Raw genomic sequence first — 18,792 nt, forward strand, 5'->3', positions numbered from 1 at the left:
AAAAAAAAATTCAAAATTTTACCTAAACGAAAGGACACAAAACAAATTCACCTGATTCATGTGGGAAGGACAGGCTGCCTTGAGTTCTGCAGGGAGCAAAGTTGGCAATCCTGGAGTTCAGCATTGCTACGGTGGCTGGGTGGCTGAAGCCCAAAGCACTGCGCAGTGGTGTGTGTGTGCGTGTGCCCCCCAGGGCATGTTTCTGATCCCGCTGGCTGCCCTCTGCCTGGGCCACTGCTCACCTTGGTTTTGATCTGCTTGGCCGTGTCAGTGAGGAAGATGGAGGAGTTGGGGTCGCTGGCACTCATTTTGGTCTGGGCGCCCTGCAGGGCGGGGAAGAAGGTGGAGTGCAGCAGGGCTGGTTTAGGATAGCCGATCCTGGGGGCAACGTCCCTTGTCATTCTAAAGTAAGGATCCTGTGGGGAGAGTAAGGACCCTGATGAGGGCGGCCAGAAAACATGCCAGCTTTCAGCCATGAGCAGTCCTTGTGAGCATCTTCCCAGAAGGCTCTCATGCTTCCAACCAAAGAAATTCACTCCCTCCTCCCCTTCATATCTTTTCCTTTTTTTTTTTAAATTTTACTTCCAGTTCTGGGATACATGTACAGAACATGCAGGTTTGTTACATAGGTATACATGTGCCATGGTGGTTTGCTGCACCCATCAACCCGTCATCTAGGTTTTAAGCCCCGCGTGCATTAGGTATTTGTCCTAATGCTCTCCCTCCCCTTGCCCCCGACTCCCCAACTTTCTTTCCTTTTTTTTTTGAGACAGAGCCTTGCTCTGTTGCCCAGGCTGGAGTGCAGTGATGCACTCTTGCTGCAACCTCTGCCTCTGGGGTTCAAGCGAGGCGAGTAGCTGGGATTACAGGCGCCTGCCACCACATCTGGCTAAATTTTGTATTTTTAGTAGAGACGAGGTTTCGCCATGTTGGCCAGGCTGGTTTTGAACTCCTGGCCTCAAGTGATCCGCCTGCCTTGGCCTCCCAGAGTTCTGGTATTACAGGCGTGAGCCACCCTGCCTGGCTGCCCATCATATCTTTCAATACCTCTCCCCGCTGAAGAGTAAGAGAAACCTGCTGTCAATGCCCCAGACTTAGAGAGCCTTGCTTTTCTGCCTGCTGACCTGGTCAATGGCACATGGGATAAGGCACTGGATATCCGTCCTGTCTCGGAAGATCTGTGGGAATGAGTTGCTGAAGGAGGGAGCAGCCTGGATGGCAGGAAAACTGATCTTCCCTGAAAATGAGAAAAAGTATTTTTACACGTGAGATGAGTTCCTGTTCTGCTTAGTTAATAAAGGAATGAACAAAAACAGGTTTTCTCCCATTATAAAACAATCATTAAAATAAATCTAAAAATTACAGAAAAGTAGAAAGAACAAGCTGTATAGTTGCAATGTGTCTCATTTCATCCATTTTATATATTTTACTCTATGCATTTTTGTTGTGATTACACTATATTTGGTCTTTCCTTGGCTTTTTCTTTTCCTTTTTTTTTTTTTTCTCAGAAGGAGTCTCGCTTTGTTGCCAGGCTGGAGTGTGGTGGCTCGATCTCAGCTCACCGCTACCTCCGCCTCCTGGGGTTCAAGTGATTCTCCTGCCTCAGGCTCCCGAGTAGCTGGGACTACAAGTGCGTACCACACCCAGCTGATTTTTGTATTTTTGGTAGAGATGAGGTTTCATCATGTTGGCCAGCATGGTCTCAATCTCTTGACCTCTGATCTGCCCACCTCGGCCCCCCAAAGTGCTGGGATTACAGGCGTGAGCCACCGCGCCCGGCCTTCCTTGCCTTTTTCATTGTAATGACTACCCATGTTGTTACTAAGTATATTCTATCCTATCAATGTATCATATTATTTAACCATTCTCTAGCCACCTTCCACCTTTAATTATCAGAAGTTATGATGAATGTATTTTGATATTTAAAAGTGTTTAGTGTTTTGGATGTTGTTGCTGTTATTACTGTCATTAGTATTTGCTTAGACCTGCAGAAGCAGAACTTTTGACCTCTCTATGGCCCCTGACAGGTGGTGCCACGCCAGCCCCCACCAAGTGGCGGTACCCAGACCCTTGGGTGAGTGCAGATGTTTCCGGGCCCTGGGCACGCGGCGGGCCCAGGGTGACCCTGACGCTGTGGAGCACATGCCGCTGTGGCTCTGGCTCCGAGCAGGGTGAACGCTCCTCACGGAGAGCCCCGGCAGCGCATCCCAGGGAGCTGGCTCGGCTGGCAGCTGACTGAAGGCCTCAGGGGCCTGCTAGGCCTGAAGCCATGCCCCAAACATTGAGTAGAGGAGGGGATCAGAAGGCCCAGCCACAAGTCTCAAGGACCAAAAGTCTAAAAGTCTACGAAGCCAATGCATCTGAAAGACACATGGAAATTTATGGAGAGGGCCATGAAGGCATGCAGGTGGGAGGCAAACCATTTGCACATCTGCTGGGGTGGAGCCATGGAAGGAGAGCAGGGCAGGGGTGGGAAGGCTCCAGAAGACCTCGAGTCAAGCCCCTCATCTTACATGTGGGGACACTGAGGCCCAGGGAGACAAAGACTCAAAGTCCCTCTCATGGGCAGCAGACCCAGCTGTGCTTCTTCATCACCCCTGGGTTCCATCCAAGGCCACCCTACACTGACTGGGGTCCCACCAGAGCTGTTGGAACTCCAAAGTCATCCTTAGATTTTTCTTTCTTCTAAACCTTAAGACGGGTGACAAGAGAGGGACAGACTCACATCCTGAAGTGCAGCTTCACCCAACCCAGAGAAGCTGCTCAATGCATTACACTAGCTAGTCAGATTCCAGGACAACGATGACCCACCCACGCCTGGGCGTCCTACTTAAAGAGACAGTTGCAAACGCTAACATCTCAGAGATATTTAAACCAGGCATGTGTCTCCTCCAGAACTCTGCTCCTTTTTGAAGGGTGCAGGGAGTGGTCCACAGCAGCAGTGGGCCCCTTACCAATGCAGTCGCTGTCAGTGAAGCCGAAAATGCCTTTCACTTGGTTGAAGGTAACATGCTTTTGAATCTTCACCACATTTTTGTAGAAACCTGAGCTCATCCTGCAAAGACAACGAGAATGAAATCCCAAACGGGAGGACGGCCTTCACTGAAGGCAAAGTCACAGTTATTAAAATTGGATGCCAATGAGTAGTGGCATGGGCCAGACTCGGGGCCACATTGTGGTCAACACATAAGCACCGGGAAGGTGCCAGGAAGTCATCTGTAGGCAAAGATACCTGCATCAGGCAAAGCAGACACACGTTTACCTGTGGAGTTGACTGGGAAAGGCAGAAACCAGTGTGAAACCAACGTGAAGCTGACATACAAACAAGGCAAGAACACAAGCAGATTCAGAGACTTGCAGCTAGCATGAAAAATTTAAATTCTGCCAGGGTCAGCAGTTCAGTGGGCTGTGGAGCTCAAGTCTGGGAGCCCCCAGGAGCTTCTTTGCTGAGACATACTGTGTTGTGGGAGACCATCTGCTTGTTGTCGGATGAGCGTATGGATAGAAACCCACGGCCCGAGAAGGAGGAAGGCCTGTTTCAGTGCAGCTGGTCCTCCTAGTCTCTGGCCACTGCTCCCCACTGCTGTTTGGGCAGAACTAACCCTATCCACAGCAACAGGGCTAGGCCACAGTGGCTGATTCAAGCAACCCAACTCTCTCTTCTGGATGGTGAGGGGTGTGGGTACCAGGCCTGAATCTGTGGCAGCCATTCCGCTACCAGAAGGAACTAGGCTGAAGAAGCAGCAAACACAGTGGGGTGTAGGGGTTTGGCAGAACCCAGAGTGGCTTCTTTTTTTTCGTTTTGAGACAGAGTCTCACTCTGTAGCCCAGGCTGGAGTGCAGTGGCATGATCTTGGCTCACTGCAACCTCCATCTCTTGGGTTCAAGCAATTCTCCTGCCTCAGCCTCCTGAGTAGCTGGGATTACAGCTGCTCGCCACCATGCCTGGCTAATTTTTGTATTTTTAGTAGAGATGGGGTTTCACCATGTTGTCCAGGCTGGTCTCAAACTCCTGACCTCAGGTGATCCACCTGCCTTGGCTTCCCAAAGTGCTGGGATTACAGGTGTGAGCCACCGCGCCCAGCCAAGTGGCTTCTTATATTGCAAGTGGCTTCTTATATTGCATCTTTGTATTACTATATTCAGTAGCTTTTTCTCTAGGCCCTACCATGTGTTAGACACTACGAGGGAAAAGGGGGAAGGCTGGTGTCTTGTAAGTGTTTACACCATGTGGCAGGAGCTGTGCTAGATGCTGCGTATGTGTCAATACTCCAAAAATCCCCTTCAAAGTAGTAGCATTGCCTCCACCTTACAGTTAGACTAGGCTCAAAGAAGTTCAGGGTCATAGCCACAGGCCCAGTGAGTACAGGGGCTGGGATCCCAACACAGATTCACCTGGCCCCAAAGCCTATGCTTTTCTCACCACATCTTATCCTTTAGAAGAGTTTAGACTTTTGGGGCAGGGCGGAGAACTACTGAATGTCTTTGTGCAGGTGGGGTGGGGTGTCAGGAGTGCAGCGACACTGGCCGTTTGTGCTGGGCGAAGCACAATGCTGGGAGGCCTGTAACGGTCAAGGTCAGTGCCAAGGTCTGTCCAGGTTGAGCAGAGGCAGCATGGGAGGGATGGACTGTGTCTTTCGCCTAGCAGCCAGCTGAGTTTCAGGCCCTGGGGGGCACTGGAGAGGGCGGGCGCAGTACTGTGAAGGGGCATGCCAGGAGAACCCAGCATCTGTGTCACCCACTCAGCACAATGGAAACAACAGAGAGCAAGAGCACAGCCAACAGCAGCACTGCCTGGGAAGATGCGGCCTTTGTCCTCCTGCCAAGCAAGCCAAGAACACCGCAGGCAGGGAGGGTCCCTCCTGGGCACCTCAGCAGGCCTCACAGCCAGTAAGGACAGCAGCTGTCTGTCACCTGGGGAGATGGGCTGCAGCAAAGACTCCAGGTGCCCTTGGGATTGAGGCACCTGGGACACCCTAACCCCTACAAGGAGGGAAAGTCTCCAGTACCCCCAAACTGTGGCAGGACTGTAGCTTCGCGGTGTCTGACTGGTATTTCTGAGTTAGAGCACGCTGCCCTTTCTTAGAAGACTGGTCATTACTTGCTGCAAGCTGCTGCCACTGTGCTGGCTGCAGGGTGAATACAGGTGCTGCACCGTGAGCACGCGTGATCCTCCCCTCAAGGGACGGCTGTCCCCCTGCACAGCTGGGACGGACCCATCACGCAAAGCAGCCATGCCAGTGCCGGCACATGGAGGCTTCTCACTGGCTGCAGTGAACACACTTAACTGTATATCACATGTGGCTGAACCACCAGTTACCCCAGGGAGGGCACCTGCTTTTCACTCTCAGACAGGGTTTAAAGTGGGAAGAGATTTTAGATTACAACATTTACTGAGCACTCCCCAGGTGCCAGGCGTGGCTTGAAGCACTTTATATGCAGTGCAGGCACTATCATCTCCTGACCACAGTCTTCTCTACCCCTGCCCTTTGTCCCTATTATCACCATAGAACTTATTATCACCTGATTGATCACCTGTTAGCTGATTCTCCCCATTAGAAGAGAGGCTTTACACAGCTGCTGAGATAATGGTTTTGCTCCCTGCTGTACCCCCAGCATGAGTCTGGCATATAGCAGATGTCCAGTAAATATTTGTAGAACAAAGGAGCAGAGTGGAGAAAGCAGGCAGAGGGGAGCTCCTCCCATGCCCGGGCCACACAGTGGACGGCCGTCAAGCAGAGCACTTGCAACCTCTGCTATGCTGCCCCCCACTAGCACCCAGCTTCCTTCCTCACAGGAACATGGAAGCTCAGAGATTTAAGGACTTGCCCAAGGGAACAAGACCAGGCAGGGGCAGAGCTGGGTCTGGAACACAAGTTTTCAGACTCCCAGCTCAGTGCCTTTGCATCCCTCAGGGCCCTGGGCAGGAAGGCTGTTCTGGGGCCATGTGCAATGTGCAGGGGGAACTGCACTGGCCTCCTCCCTCATGGAGGCCTCACCACCTCCCTCCCACTCAAAGAGGGCGATGGCTGGCTTTGTTGAATTTCCAGTTCCTAAACATCAGGAAGGAGCTTTATTAAGCTGAAGATACAGATTTTGAGTTAAATTCAAGAAAGAAAAGTAAAATGCTCAAATGTTTAGAAGAAACTCTTAAAGTAAAATGTTTGAATAGAGGATTTACCCTTTAAAATGTCTCTCCTCACTTTAGGTTCAATATAAAATGCCTTTCAAGAAAAGATATCATCGACCCTTTTGGCTGACATACTGTCTGGGTTTCATCTTTACCCCATGTTTGTAAAGAAAAAGGAAGTTCCTGACCAGCTGCAGTGGCTCACACATCCCAGCACTTTGGGTGGTCGAGGCGGGTGGATCACTTGAGGTCAGGAGTTCGAGACCAGCCTGGCCAACATGGTTGACACTCTGTTTCTACTAAAAATACAAAAATTAGCTGGGTGTGGTGGCGGGCGCCTGTAATCCCAGCTACTCAGGAGGCTGAGGCATGAGAATTGCTTGAACCCAGGAGGCAGATATTGCAGTAAGCTGAGATCATGCCACTGCTCTCCAGTTTGGGCGACAGAGCAAGACTCCATCTCAAAAAAAGAAAAAACAGGCCGGGCGCGGTGGCTCACGCCTGTAATCCCAGCACTTTGGGAGGCCGAGGCGGGCGGATCACGAGGTCAGGAGATCGAGACCATCCTGGATAACACGGTGAAACCCCGTCTCTACTAAAAATACAAAAAAAAAATAGCCGGGCGTGGTGGCGGGCGCCTGTAGTCCCAGCTACTCGGGAGGCTGAGACAGGAGAATGGCGTGAACCCGGGAGGCGGAGCTTGCAGTGAGCCGATATCCCGCCACTGCACTCCAGTCTCTGGGCGACAGAGCGAGACTCCATCTCAAAAAAAAAAAAAAAAAAAAAAAAAAAAAAAGAAAAAACAACAACAAAAAAGGAAGTTCTTATTTAGCGAAGGTGGAGGCTGGTCAGGAGTTGCAACCGCAGTTGCCAAAGAGACAGCATGGGGAACGGCGGCCTCACTCCACGTTCAGAGAGCGCTGAAAGTGGGGTTGCTCAGGTGGTGGTCTTTTCACATGGACTGTTCAAAAGTTCATCTACCCCATCGTGCATCTATTGGCTGAATCAGCTTTATGGACTATTATAGGCACTTGCTCTAGTCTCACCACCAGCATTTATATCCATCAACGAAGCGGCTCAGCTTTGCTTCTGCTGTGTCTGTGGGGCCCAGGAGGGGATGGGCCACAGAGAGCACACATTCAGGAACTATGTGTCTTACTCAGCTAGTGGGGAGAGGGCCACACTGTACCAGATGTGGCAGAGGTAAGGCCCAGCGTGATGGAGGACCAGAGAGGGGCATCTAAATTTGGCTGTGGGGAGGGAAAGCTCCTAGGAAAAGGTGATGCTTGATCATGCCTTTGGAAGAAAGTGTAGGAATTAGCTAAGCTGGGGGTGGCAGGGTCAGGAGAGTGGGTGGGAATTCTGGGCAGCACAGAGCATGTACAAAGGAGAGGGATGTGGAACTGCAAGCTGTTCCACTGAGCTGGAGGTAGCAGTGACGCTGGAGAGGAACACAGGGCCAATCACGAAAGGGCTCGTGTGCCAAGTGAAAGGTGAGAATTCTCAATGTCATCTAAGGAGGAGAGCTGAGAAAGACCCGCAAGTGGAAGATGAGATTAGCTCTGAGTTTTAGGGAGATCACTGGCTGGTGGGGGCAGTGGTGGTGTGGGAAGAGGATAGCAGCTACTGGGCAATGCCAGCAGCACTGCCTGACTGGAAAAGGAGAAGCAGAACCCACAGTTGTCTCTGCAGAGGTTCAATCAGTTGAATCATTGTATGGAATGGGGTGAGAATAAGGAAATAAAGTGCCATGAAAATTATACTAACACGGCTGGGCATGGTGGCTCACACCTGTAATCGCAGCACTTTGGGAGGGTGAGGCGGGGAGGATCACTTGAGGTCAGGAGTTCAAGACCAGCCTGGCCAACATGGCAAAACCCATGAGTGAGACTCTGTCTCAAAACAAAAACAAAAAAAAAAAGAGAAAATTATGCTAATGATGACATCTATGTTCTTGTTTGATCCCATTTCATGGACACGGCTGCTATGACACACAGCCACTAAACCCAGGTGCCAGGATCTGGATCCCTGTCTATTTTCCTTTCTTCCAGGATGCCACAGGGCCTCCATGCTCACATGGCTGAACCAAGAGAAGTAATTTTAAAAGATCTAATAGGTGCTGGGCGTGGTGGCTCATGCCTGTAATCCCAGTGCTTTGGGAGGCCGAGGCAGGCAGATCATGAGGTCAGAAGATCGAGACCATCCTGGCTAACACAGTGAAACCCCGTCTCTACTAAAAATACAAAAAATTAGCCGGACATGGTGGTGTGCACCTGTAGTCCCAGCTACTTGGGAGGCTGAGGCAAGAGAATGGTGTGAACCTGAGAGGCGGAGCTTGCAGTGAGCCGAGATTGTGCCACTGCACTCCAGCGTGGGTGACAGAGCGAGACTCCGTCTCAAAAAAAAAAGAAAAAGAAAAAGCTAACAGTTTTACTGGCTGATAGAAGGGCGAGATTTCCTATCAGGGTATACATTGCTCTCAATGGATATAAAACCACTACTCAGTTTTTTTTTGTTTTGTTTTTTTTGAGACAGAGTCTCACTCTGTTTCCCAGGCTGGAATGCAGTGGCACGATCTCGGCTCACTGCAACCTCTGCCTCCCAGGTTCAAGCGATTCTTCTGCCTCAGCCTCCCAAGTAGCTGCAACTACAGGAGCACGCCACCACACCCGGCTAATTTTTGTGTTTTTAGTAGAGATGGGGTTTCACCATATTGGCCAGGCTGGTCTCGAACTCCTGACCTCCTGACCTTGTGATCTACCCACCTTGGCCTCCCAAAGTGCTGGGATTATAGGCATGAGCCACCACGCCTGGCTGCCACTACTCAGTTTTAAGGTCTTATAAGAGGGAACGTTCTGGGGATGCGGCTCTAAGCAAGTCCTCCTGTGCTCACTGCTCACCTGACCCTTTAGTGTCCCTCTTATCCTGCCTCGGCATGGTCCCTGATGGTGAGCTAACATGGGAGGGCCTGCTCAGAGCCCAACCTGGGCTGCAGGAGCATAGCAATGAACCCACTCCTCCTGGGGAATCACTTTAGGGGAGGAGTAACACGTCTTTGGGGAGTGGAGTACCATGCCTTAGGAGAGACCACGCCTTAGGGGAGACCACGCCTTAGGGGAGTACCACAGCTCAGGTGCTCAAGAAATATTTGTTGAGCTAGATAGTATCCTTCTTGTGATGGTTGACCAAAGTCTTATTTTTCTAACACATTTCTTGGTAATCATTTGGGATGAAACTTGAAGGATTTTCAGAATGAAATATTTTGGTTTATTAAATGGCTGATTAAAAGAACTAGACTGAGGAAACTGTGTAACCACTGAGTCTTTTCTCTGTGAGGAAAAGGTGCGTTGAAAAGGAGGAAGACATAACTCTGGAAGACTGACTATCCTTGGCGAGCAACTGCAAGGCAGGACTTCCTGGCACAGCTGAGGATGAAGATCTGAGATGCCATCATGCTGTGGCTGAGCCCATACTTTAAATTTCTGTAAATGTAATTATGGAGACACTAATCGAGTCTTTAAGATACTGATATCACTTAATCCTTTCTATGTACATACACAGCTTTTCACTTTCAAAATTATTGGTAAATAAAACCAATAAACCAGCTCATAGCATTTTTTTTTTCCTTTTTGAGATGGGGTCTCGCTCTGTTGCCCAGGCTGGAGTGCAATGGCGTGATCTCAACTCACTGTAACCTCCACCTCCCGGGTTCAAGCGATTCTCCTGCTTCAGCCTCCTGAGTAGCTGGGCTTATAGGTGCGCGCCACCACACCCAACTAATTTTTGTATTTTCAATAGAGATGGGGTTTCACCATGTTGGTCAGGCTGGTCTTGAACTCCTGACCTCAAGTGATCCACCCGCCTCGGCCTCCCAAAGTGCTGGGATTACAGGTGTGGGCCACCATGGCTGGCCACTCATAGCATTTAATAAAGGAAGAAGAACATTTACTAGGCCTTAAGACCATTTCAGTTGTTTCGAATTTAGCTGTGGTCATGATAACTTGACATCCTCCTCTACCTATTGAAAAGGCAGCCAGACGTTTTCTCCTTACCCCATGTAGTCCAGGTCAGAGAATATGAAAGTCTTGTTGATGTCAAAGCCACAGGCGATGATGTCCTTGGCATTCTCCACAGCATAGCTATAGGCCTGGTCCAGGGTCAGGTCCTTCCACAGATACTTCTCGTCATCCGTCATCTGGATGACCAAGGGCACGTTAAATACATCCTGGAGCCACCTAAAGAAACACAGGGGGAGAAAGCTGACGTCTCATCTCCCCTGTGGAGGAACGCCATCGTGCATCTGAAAACACAGCTCCTACTTACAACGTATGTTAAAACTTCCTTGCCTACAAAATCACAATTTGAATTGTGATATGAATTTGACTATGGATAATGATAAGGTCTACTACCATTTATTGACCAAGATGGCCCTGTGTGCTCTGTGTTAGCTGCTCTACACACTTTGTTTTGAAGCTTTACAGTAGTTCTATGAGGTAGGTATCTTCATTCTCATCTTGCAGATGTGGAAACTTAGGCTCAGAGAAGTAGCCGGCCCATGGCCATGCGGACAGGGAGCAGGATGAGAAGAGGAGCAGGCCTGGCTGACTCCAAAGCTGCGCTCTCCCCATCACTCCATGGTCCTCTAAAGTGAGCCCAGGAACAAAGTGAATGGAAGCCAAAAAAGTGCCAACTCTTGACATCTTGGTTGCTCAGCAAATGAACTAGCATGATCTTGTCAGTTCTAAACATGGTTTATAAGCAACATTCTCAATTCACTAAGAGAGTAAGAAAAGCCATAAGATCCAATACTTACTTTGTGAAAATAAATGGAATGAGGTGACCTACATGCACTGCTTCAGAAGAGGGGCCCCGGCCCGTGTACAGATAAAATGGCTTCTTATTTTCATAGGCATCAAGAACCTGATTCATATCTCTAAAGGAAAAAGGAGAAGAGGAAGAGTGTGATTTTCTGAGAAAAATATCAAGGCACTAATGCACTTTTGGAAATGAAAAATATAGACAGAGACGAAACAACATGGATAATAACTAGAATTTGTTACCTTTGGTGCTTATGATATAAATATAGACAGGAAACTTCTACTGAAATGGTTTCTCCTGTGAGTGTTTTAAAAGACAAGATGTGTAGGTTTGGAATAATGTGTTTAAAAGATGGATCCAGCTGTACAGTTACTGGGACTCCTGGAATCCCTCCAAACATCAGTGCCGACATACTGTGAGCTTGGTACACTTCCCTGGGGATACCAGGCCAACACCATATGATCCTTGCTCAGAATCACCCAGCCCCGAGGACTCTCAGACCAATACCAGGCAAACTGCATGGGACCAGACAGTCCTGGCTTAGCAGGGAAAGTAAGAATTGTCCTCTGGGAGTTCAGAGGTCAAGTGCCCAGTTGGAGATCTATCTGGGCCCCTCAGCCAGCTTGGGACTAGGTATCTTCATCTGCAAGTCACTCAAGAGTCATCCCCCTCCCTACCAGGCTGCTTCCAATCACAGCTGCCTGCGCCCCACCTCCAGAGACTGATTCAATGGATCTGAGGCGCTCTCTGGGAATGTGTTTGTTTGTTTGTTTGTTTATTTATTTTTGAGACAGAGTCTCACTCTGTCACCCAGGCTGGAGTGCAGTGGTGTGATCTCTGCTCACTGCAACCTCTGCCTCCTGGGTTCAAGCGATTCTCCTGCCTCAGCCTCCCGAGTAGCTGGGCATAGTAGGCACCTGACACTATGCCCAGCTAATTTTTTGTGTTTTTAATAGAGACGGGGTTTCACCATGTTGGCCAGGCTGGTCTCAAACTCCTGACCTCGTGATTTGCCTGCCTCGGCCTCCCAAAGTGCTGGGATTACAGGTGTGAGCCACTGCGCCTGGCCGGGAATTTGTATTTTTAAAAAGCTCCGTGAGGAGTTCCAATGTTCAGCAGGGTGGGAAACCAGCGCTCTAGGATGAATGTCTCTGGGTAAAGTGTCCCCAAATACAAGAGGAATAACTACCTTTTCCAGAGGTCTGGATAGGAGAATCTAGAGAACAGTATTCTGAAAGTGACTTCTCCTTATATTCCCCAAGCCAAGGGTCAACATTGCTTATCTCTGGACAGATACAATTGTGGGTGTTCTGGTTTTTGGGCTTAGTTTTCATTTTTTTCCCCCATGAAATGCTCACATACTGCTTTTGAAATAAGGAAAGAAAATAACCCATAATTTTGGAAGGAAAGAATCCTTCTTTGGTTCTCACAACTAACCATATGGGCTTACAGAAGAGAAAAAAATGTAACTGTGCCACGAGCTGCTTTTCTTGTGTTTATGTGGAGCATCTGAGAACTCACTGTGTGCTCGGTCCTGGGGTGAGGTGCTCCTGACAAGCGTGCAGAAATTTACTGGGTTCCAATTTTGAAATCATGTTTTATGAGGATGGATTCCAGCAGAGACTCATTCAGCTACTAAGGGAACCCAGTTACCTGCCCACCACTTGAAGCTTGACTGTACATAGTAGATCTCATTTAATCCCCAATTTTACAGATGACAAAATTAGACAGAGGGGCAGTTTGAAATTTGAGAATGGGCAAATGACTCAGGTCCTATGCTTTCCTAAGCCAAGAGGCTACAGGACTACTATACTGCAGTTAATAAATAAGTCACAAAGGCAGTGAGAAGAACCATGCCATGCTAAGATAAAAAATGCTGACTACAAACCAATAAAATTAGTAAACTTTGAACCAAAGTGACTGGGTGTGTGTGTGTGTGTGGGGGGGTGGGGGTGGAATAAAAGAGAAGACTCAAATGGCCAAAATCAGGAATATAAGAAGGGGTATTACTACTGATCTTATAGGAATAAAAAGGACTACTACATAAGGGAATACTATGAATAACTGTACACCAATACATTAGATAACCTTGATGAAATAGACAAATTCCTAGAAACAAACTACTGAAACGAACCCAAGAAGAAATAGAAAATATACACAGATCTGGAACAAACAAAAAGACTGAATTAGTAATCAAAAAACTTCCTACAAAGAAAAGCCCAAAACCCCATTTTCACTGGTAAAGTCTATCAAATGTTCAAAAAAGAATTAATACCAATCCTTCCCAAGCTTTTCCAAAAAAAAATTGAATAAGAAATACTTCCCAACTCATTCTATGAGGCCAGTATTACCCTGATACCAAACCAAAGACATTAAAAGAAAACTACAGACCAATATCCCTTATGAACACAGATGTAAAAATCCTCAGCAACTCACAAACCAAATCCAGCAACATATAAAAAAGATTATACACTATGATTGAAAATAAATTGATTTTCAACACCATGATTAAGTGGAATTTGTTCCAGGAACGCAAGGTTGATTAAACACACAAAAACCTATCAGTGTGATACACCATACTAATAAAATAGAGGCCAAAACCCACATGATCATCTCAATAAACACAGAAAATGCATTTGATAAAATCTAACATCTTTTCACAATAAAAACACATGTTGAAGGGTATATAGAAAGCCCACAGCTAACATTATACTAAATGGTGTATATTCAGTCTTTACTGAAAGTTTTTCCCCTAAGATCAGGAATAAGACAAGGATGCTCACTTTCACCACTACTATTCAACATCCTATTGAAAGTTGAAGTCAGAGAAATTAGGAACGAAAAAAAAATCCAAATTGGAAAGGAGGAAGTAAAACTGTCTCTAACCATAGGAGATACAATCCTATATGTAGGAAATCCTATCGAATCTGCAAAAAGAAAAAAAGCATTAGAGCTAATAAACTCAGCAAAATTTCAGGATATAAGATTAATACACAAACATCAATTGTATTTTTTTTTTTTTTTTGAGAGGGAGTTTTGCTCTTGTTGCCCGGGCTGGAGTGCAATGGCACGATCTCGGGTCACTGCCACCTCTGCCTCCTGGGTTCAAGTGATTCTCCTGCCTCAGCCTGTTGGGTAGCTGGGATTACAGGCGCCCGCCACCATGCCTGCCCAATTTTGTATTTTTAGTGGAGACAGGGTTTCACCATGTTGGTCAGGCTGGTCTCGAACTCCTGACCTCAAGTGATCCACCCGCCTCGGCCTCCCAAAGTGTTGGGATTACAGGTGTAAGCCACCGTGCCCGGCCATCAGTTGTATTTCTATATAGTAGCAATGAACAATCAAAATGAGATTAAGAAAATGCCATTTACAATAGCATTAAAAAGATAAAATTCTAATGAATAAATCTAAGCAAAGAAGTGCAAAACCTATACACTGAAAATTACAAAACATCAATGAAAGAAATCAAAGAAGTGAAAAGACATCCCATGTTCATGGATTAGATGAATTAATATTTTAAGATGGCAATACTCCACAAATGAATCTACAGATTCAGTGCAATCCCTATCAAAATCCCAGCTGCTGCTTTTGCAGAAATGGAAAAGCTGAAATTCATATGGAAATGCAAGGGGCCCAGAATACCTAAACAATCTTGAAAAAGAACCATGTTTGAGTACTCACATTTTCTTATTTTTTTTTGAGACGAAGTCTCGCTGTCACCCAGGCTGGAGTGCAGTGGTGCGATCTCAGCTCACTGCAAGCTCCGCCTCCTGGGTTCACGCCATTCTCCTGCCTCAGCCTCCCTAGTAGCTGGGACTACAGGCGCCCATCACCACACCTGGCTAATTTTTTGTATTTTTAGTAGAGATGGGGTTTCACCGTGTTAGCCAGGATGGTCTCGATCTCCTGACCTCGTGATCCGCCCGCCTTGGCCTCCCAAAGTGCTGGGATTACAGACGCGAGCCACTGCGCCCAGCCAAGAATAGTCTTTTCAAAAAACAGTGCTGGGACAATTGGATACCCACAAGCAAAAGAATGAAGTTGGAGCTGTACCTCACAAATATACAAAAATTAACTCAAAAAGGATCAGAAACTGAAATGTAAGAGCTAAAACCACAAAACTCTGAGAAGAAACCATAGGTGTAAATCTTCACAACCTTTGATTAGTCAGTGGTTTCTCAGATATGACACCAAAAACACAATCAATCAAAGATAAAATAAACTGGACTTCATCAAAATTAAAAACTTTCATACTTCAAAGGACTATCAGTAGAGTGAAGAGACAACCTATATAATGGGAGCAAATATTTGCAAGTAATATTTGAATAAGAAACTAGTATCCAGAATATAGAAAGAACTATTATAACTAACAATAAAAAGACAACCCAATTAAAAAGTAGACAAAGGATCTGAATAGACATTTCTCTAAAGATATAAAAATTGTTAATAAGCACATGAAAAGATTCTCAACATCCTTGTCATTAGGGAAATACAATCAAAACCACAATGAGATACTACTTCACACCTATTAGGATGGCTATAAAACACAACAACATGGAAAATAACAAGAGTGGGTGAAGATGTGGAGAAATGGGAAGCTTCCTATGTTGCTGGTGGGAAAGTAAAATGATACAGTTGCTGTAGAAAAGTCTGTCAGTTCCTCAAAGAGTTAAACATGGAATTAATATATAAGCCATTAATTCTATTTCGAGGTATATGCCCAAGAGAATTGAAAACATATATCCACCCAAAAACTTGTATACAAATGGTCAGAGCAGCATTGTTGATAACCAAAAAGTGAAAATAACTCAAACGTCCATCAATTAATGAATGAATAAACAAAATGTGAGGTATATCCATTCAATGGAATATTATTTGGCAATAAAAAGGAATCCAGTATGGATACATGCTACAACATGGAGGAACCTTGAAAATGTTATGCCAAGTAAAAGAAGCCAGACACAAAAGGCCACATATTACATGATCCCATTTATATAAAATGCCTAAATCTAGATATAGAGAAAGCAGACTAATGGTTGCCAGTGGGGAGGGAGAAATGGGGGATGACTGTTAACCCATTTATGCCTACCTACTGTTCCAAAATTGGAATGCTAAACTTGTGGGAGTTATTGATATCTTACTGCTCAAGGTGATCGCCAAGGTCTGATTTTTCACAAAAAATTTTTACAACTTCTGGCATAAATGGGTTAATGGGTAGAAGTTTCCTTTTAGGGTGATGAAATGTTTTGGAATTAGATAGTCATGATGGTCTCACAACCTTGTGAATATACTAAAACCCACTTAACTGTACATTTAAAAAAAATAAGTTTTATAGTATGTGAATTAAGGAAAATTTTTTATTATATTCCGCCCAGAAAGTGGGTTGAGCAAGGCCTGGAGTTCTTTGCAGGTAGAATTTGAAGTGTTTGGGCAGACTGCTGGGCTCTGTCCTGGGGTTGTTCTCCTGTAACCGTGAAGTGCCAGTAGAACAGAACAACCCTACATCAGATCATAAATTCCATGGACACAGCTTCAAAAATGGGGCTGCCTCAGCCCAGATAACTGTAGGTTGGGAGAGGCAGAAACTCTTTTGGAACCTGCCCATATCTTGATGTTATCTGCATGGAATTTACGGCCTAAGGTACAGATAATCTGTTCCATGCATTCTCTGTTGGTTTGTCTGTTGGTATTGTTTATGAGCAAGTCAATACAATAGGAGGAAGAGGGTTTGGAATTTCAGGAAGCCTACTGTTTGTCGTGTGGGAAATGCTGATCTTGGACATATTATTCTCTTTGGTTTTCATGACATTTTATAATTTCTTTACAGCCTGTAATCTGGGAAGAATCTCACCTGCTATTAATATGATTCCCACCTTGTGAGGTGGGCAGTCTACAAATGAAAAAACTAAGAGCCTGAGGGTGATGGACAAGCATGATCCCACAGTGGGTTACTGACAGGACAGAGGATGGATCTCAGTCTTACGACAGCTGGCCATCACTTTTCCCACAGTACCAGGTGGCTTATGAAGAGAGTGTCTTATGATTTTTTTGAACTAAAAGAAGAGGACAGGTGAGAAGGCCTGTGGTGAAGAGCCCCTGACCTGTGTGAGAAGAAGATGCCTCTGCGCAGGAAGTGGTGTGGTCTTTGGCCGGTGGCTCTCTCTATTCGGTTTATTAGCTCTTTGTCAATTTTACTACTTCCAAACCGAACTGGAAAAAAAGAAAAGATGACTTTCTTAGGTGGCAGGAGGTTTAGTGATCAGATATTACTGAAATGAAGGTGAAAAGTGAGTGATCCATGCACAATCTTAATGAACACAAACCTCTTTAGGCCTTCTGCTAAAGGTCCTTACCCCCAACATGAAGTAAAAGGTCTTTGGATTAAAACAACAGCTGAGATCAACACAACCAACAAAACAGGAAATAAATTACAACACAAAATGCTGTTTTGCCTGAGACTGGGTTCTGATGGGAAACATATTCAGAATGCGGTCCAGCTAGCAACTTTTGACAACAAAATATAAACATATACATATATAAATATGTATATATATATATATTTGTTTATTAAGGTAAAATTTATATTCATTGACAACCATGATTTCTCACATTCTTTATTTGTTGAACTGAATTAATGTCTGTCTTCAAGTGAATTTTCCCTCATTGATAGTCTATACTGAAATCATGGAAAATGGCTTTGACTTAGATGAAAACATTTTAGTTCTGTTTCTTCTCTGATAATTAGCAATGATCTCAGAGTAAAGACTTCAATGGAATGGCAACAGTCTTTCCTGAGCAGGAAGGCCCTCAAGGAAGGGCATGACAGTAAGAACTTGCCCGATGTGAGAAGTCACTGCTCTTAAGCTGACTTCCAGCCTTCTAGGTCCATAGTCAGTATCACTGGAGGTGAAACCTAAGTAATCTATGATTGACTTGTAGCCACTAAATGTTATAAATGGCCATTTCAATAGACCTTTCCCAAGTTCTGAAGTGCTCAAAAAAAGGGAAAACCTTCTATTAAGCTGTCTACTATAGAACATTATTTTGAAATATATTTTATATTGTTATTTTATTTTAAAATAATCCTTTGGGAATATAATGCACAACCAAAAGATTTTAGTATCCATTTTTTCTTGGCATTGAAGCTTCACTGAATTTATGATTAATTCAAAATTTAAAAACATCAATGGAATCAACTCAATGGGACCACTTCTAAAAGTTGCAGCTTTTTCTGGGAAGAAAGCAGAGGACGTACCAATGAGCTTATCGTAGTCTATGCCTTTTGCACTGCTTGTCTGTACTGTCCATGGGTCCACAAAATCCTCTTCAGCTTCTGTGGCATCTGGGCCATGATTACTGGTAGGTGCTGGGTTCCCTGGAGGACAGTCAGCCTTGTAATCCTCCCCCGCGGCAGCTTTGTAGCTCATTTTTAATGACACCAACATCTTTACTGCAGAATCAATTTCATCCTGAGAGAGGAAATAAAAGTGATGGCTAAAAGTATTACTAATAGCTGATATTTGCTGAATGCCTATTCTGTGGCAGGCACTATGTTAAATGCTTTTACACGTGTTACCTTAGTTAGTGTCACAACCCTACAAGGCAGGCATTGTTGTCACTGTCCTTTTCCAGCTCAAGAATCTGAGACTCAGAGAGGTAGAGGAGCTTACCCATAGAATCACAGCAAGTCATTGGCTTGAAAACATTTCATTTTTATCTGTTATTCTAGTGCTACCATGAACACTTTGGGACAGTAGCAGTGACACAATATACACTGTCATTTATGACAAAGTTCATATGCTAAAGATTTCTCAAACACCACTGATGCCAGAGAACGTGTGTGA

At 45.6% G+C, this 18,792-nt stretch overlaps 1 protein-coding gene across 9 annotated transcripts in view; it reads right to left on the reverse strand.

Annotated features, from left to right (window-relative positions):
* Positions 1-18,792, reverse strand: part of WARS1 (tryptophanyl-tRNA synthetase 1) — a 41,437-nt gene that overhangs the window by 8,383 nt on the left and 14,262 nt on the right. For all 9 annotated transcript variants that reach the window (XM_009428386.5, XM_009428388.5, XM_016925769.4 and 6 more), the window contains 7 exon segments: positions 18,204-18,417; positions 17,050-17,158; positions 10,944-11,063; positions 10,183-10,365; positions 2,955-3,055; positions 1,125-1,237; positions 243-416 (listed from right to left, as the gene is read on the reverse strand). In XM_009428386.5, coding sequence (XP_009426661.2) covers positions 243-416; positions 1,125-1,237; positions 2,955-3,055; positions 10,183-10,365; positions 10,944-11,063; positions 17,050-17,158; positions 18,204-18,417 — 1,014 coding nt within the window.

Source organism: Pan troglodytes, chromosome 15, assembly GCF_028858775.2.
Source record: "Pan troglodytes isolate AG18354 chromosome 15, NHGRI_mPanTro3-v2.0_pri, whole genome shotgun sequence".
NCBI classification, from domain to species: domain Eukaryota; kingdom Metazoa; phylum Chordata; class Mammalia; order Primates; family Hominidae; genus Pan; species Pan troglodytes.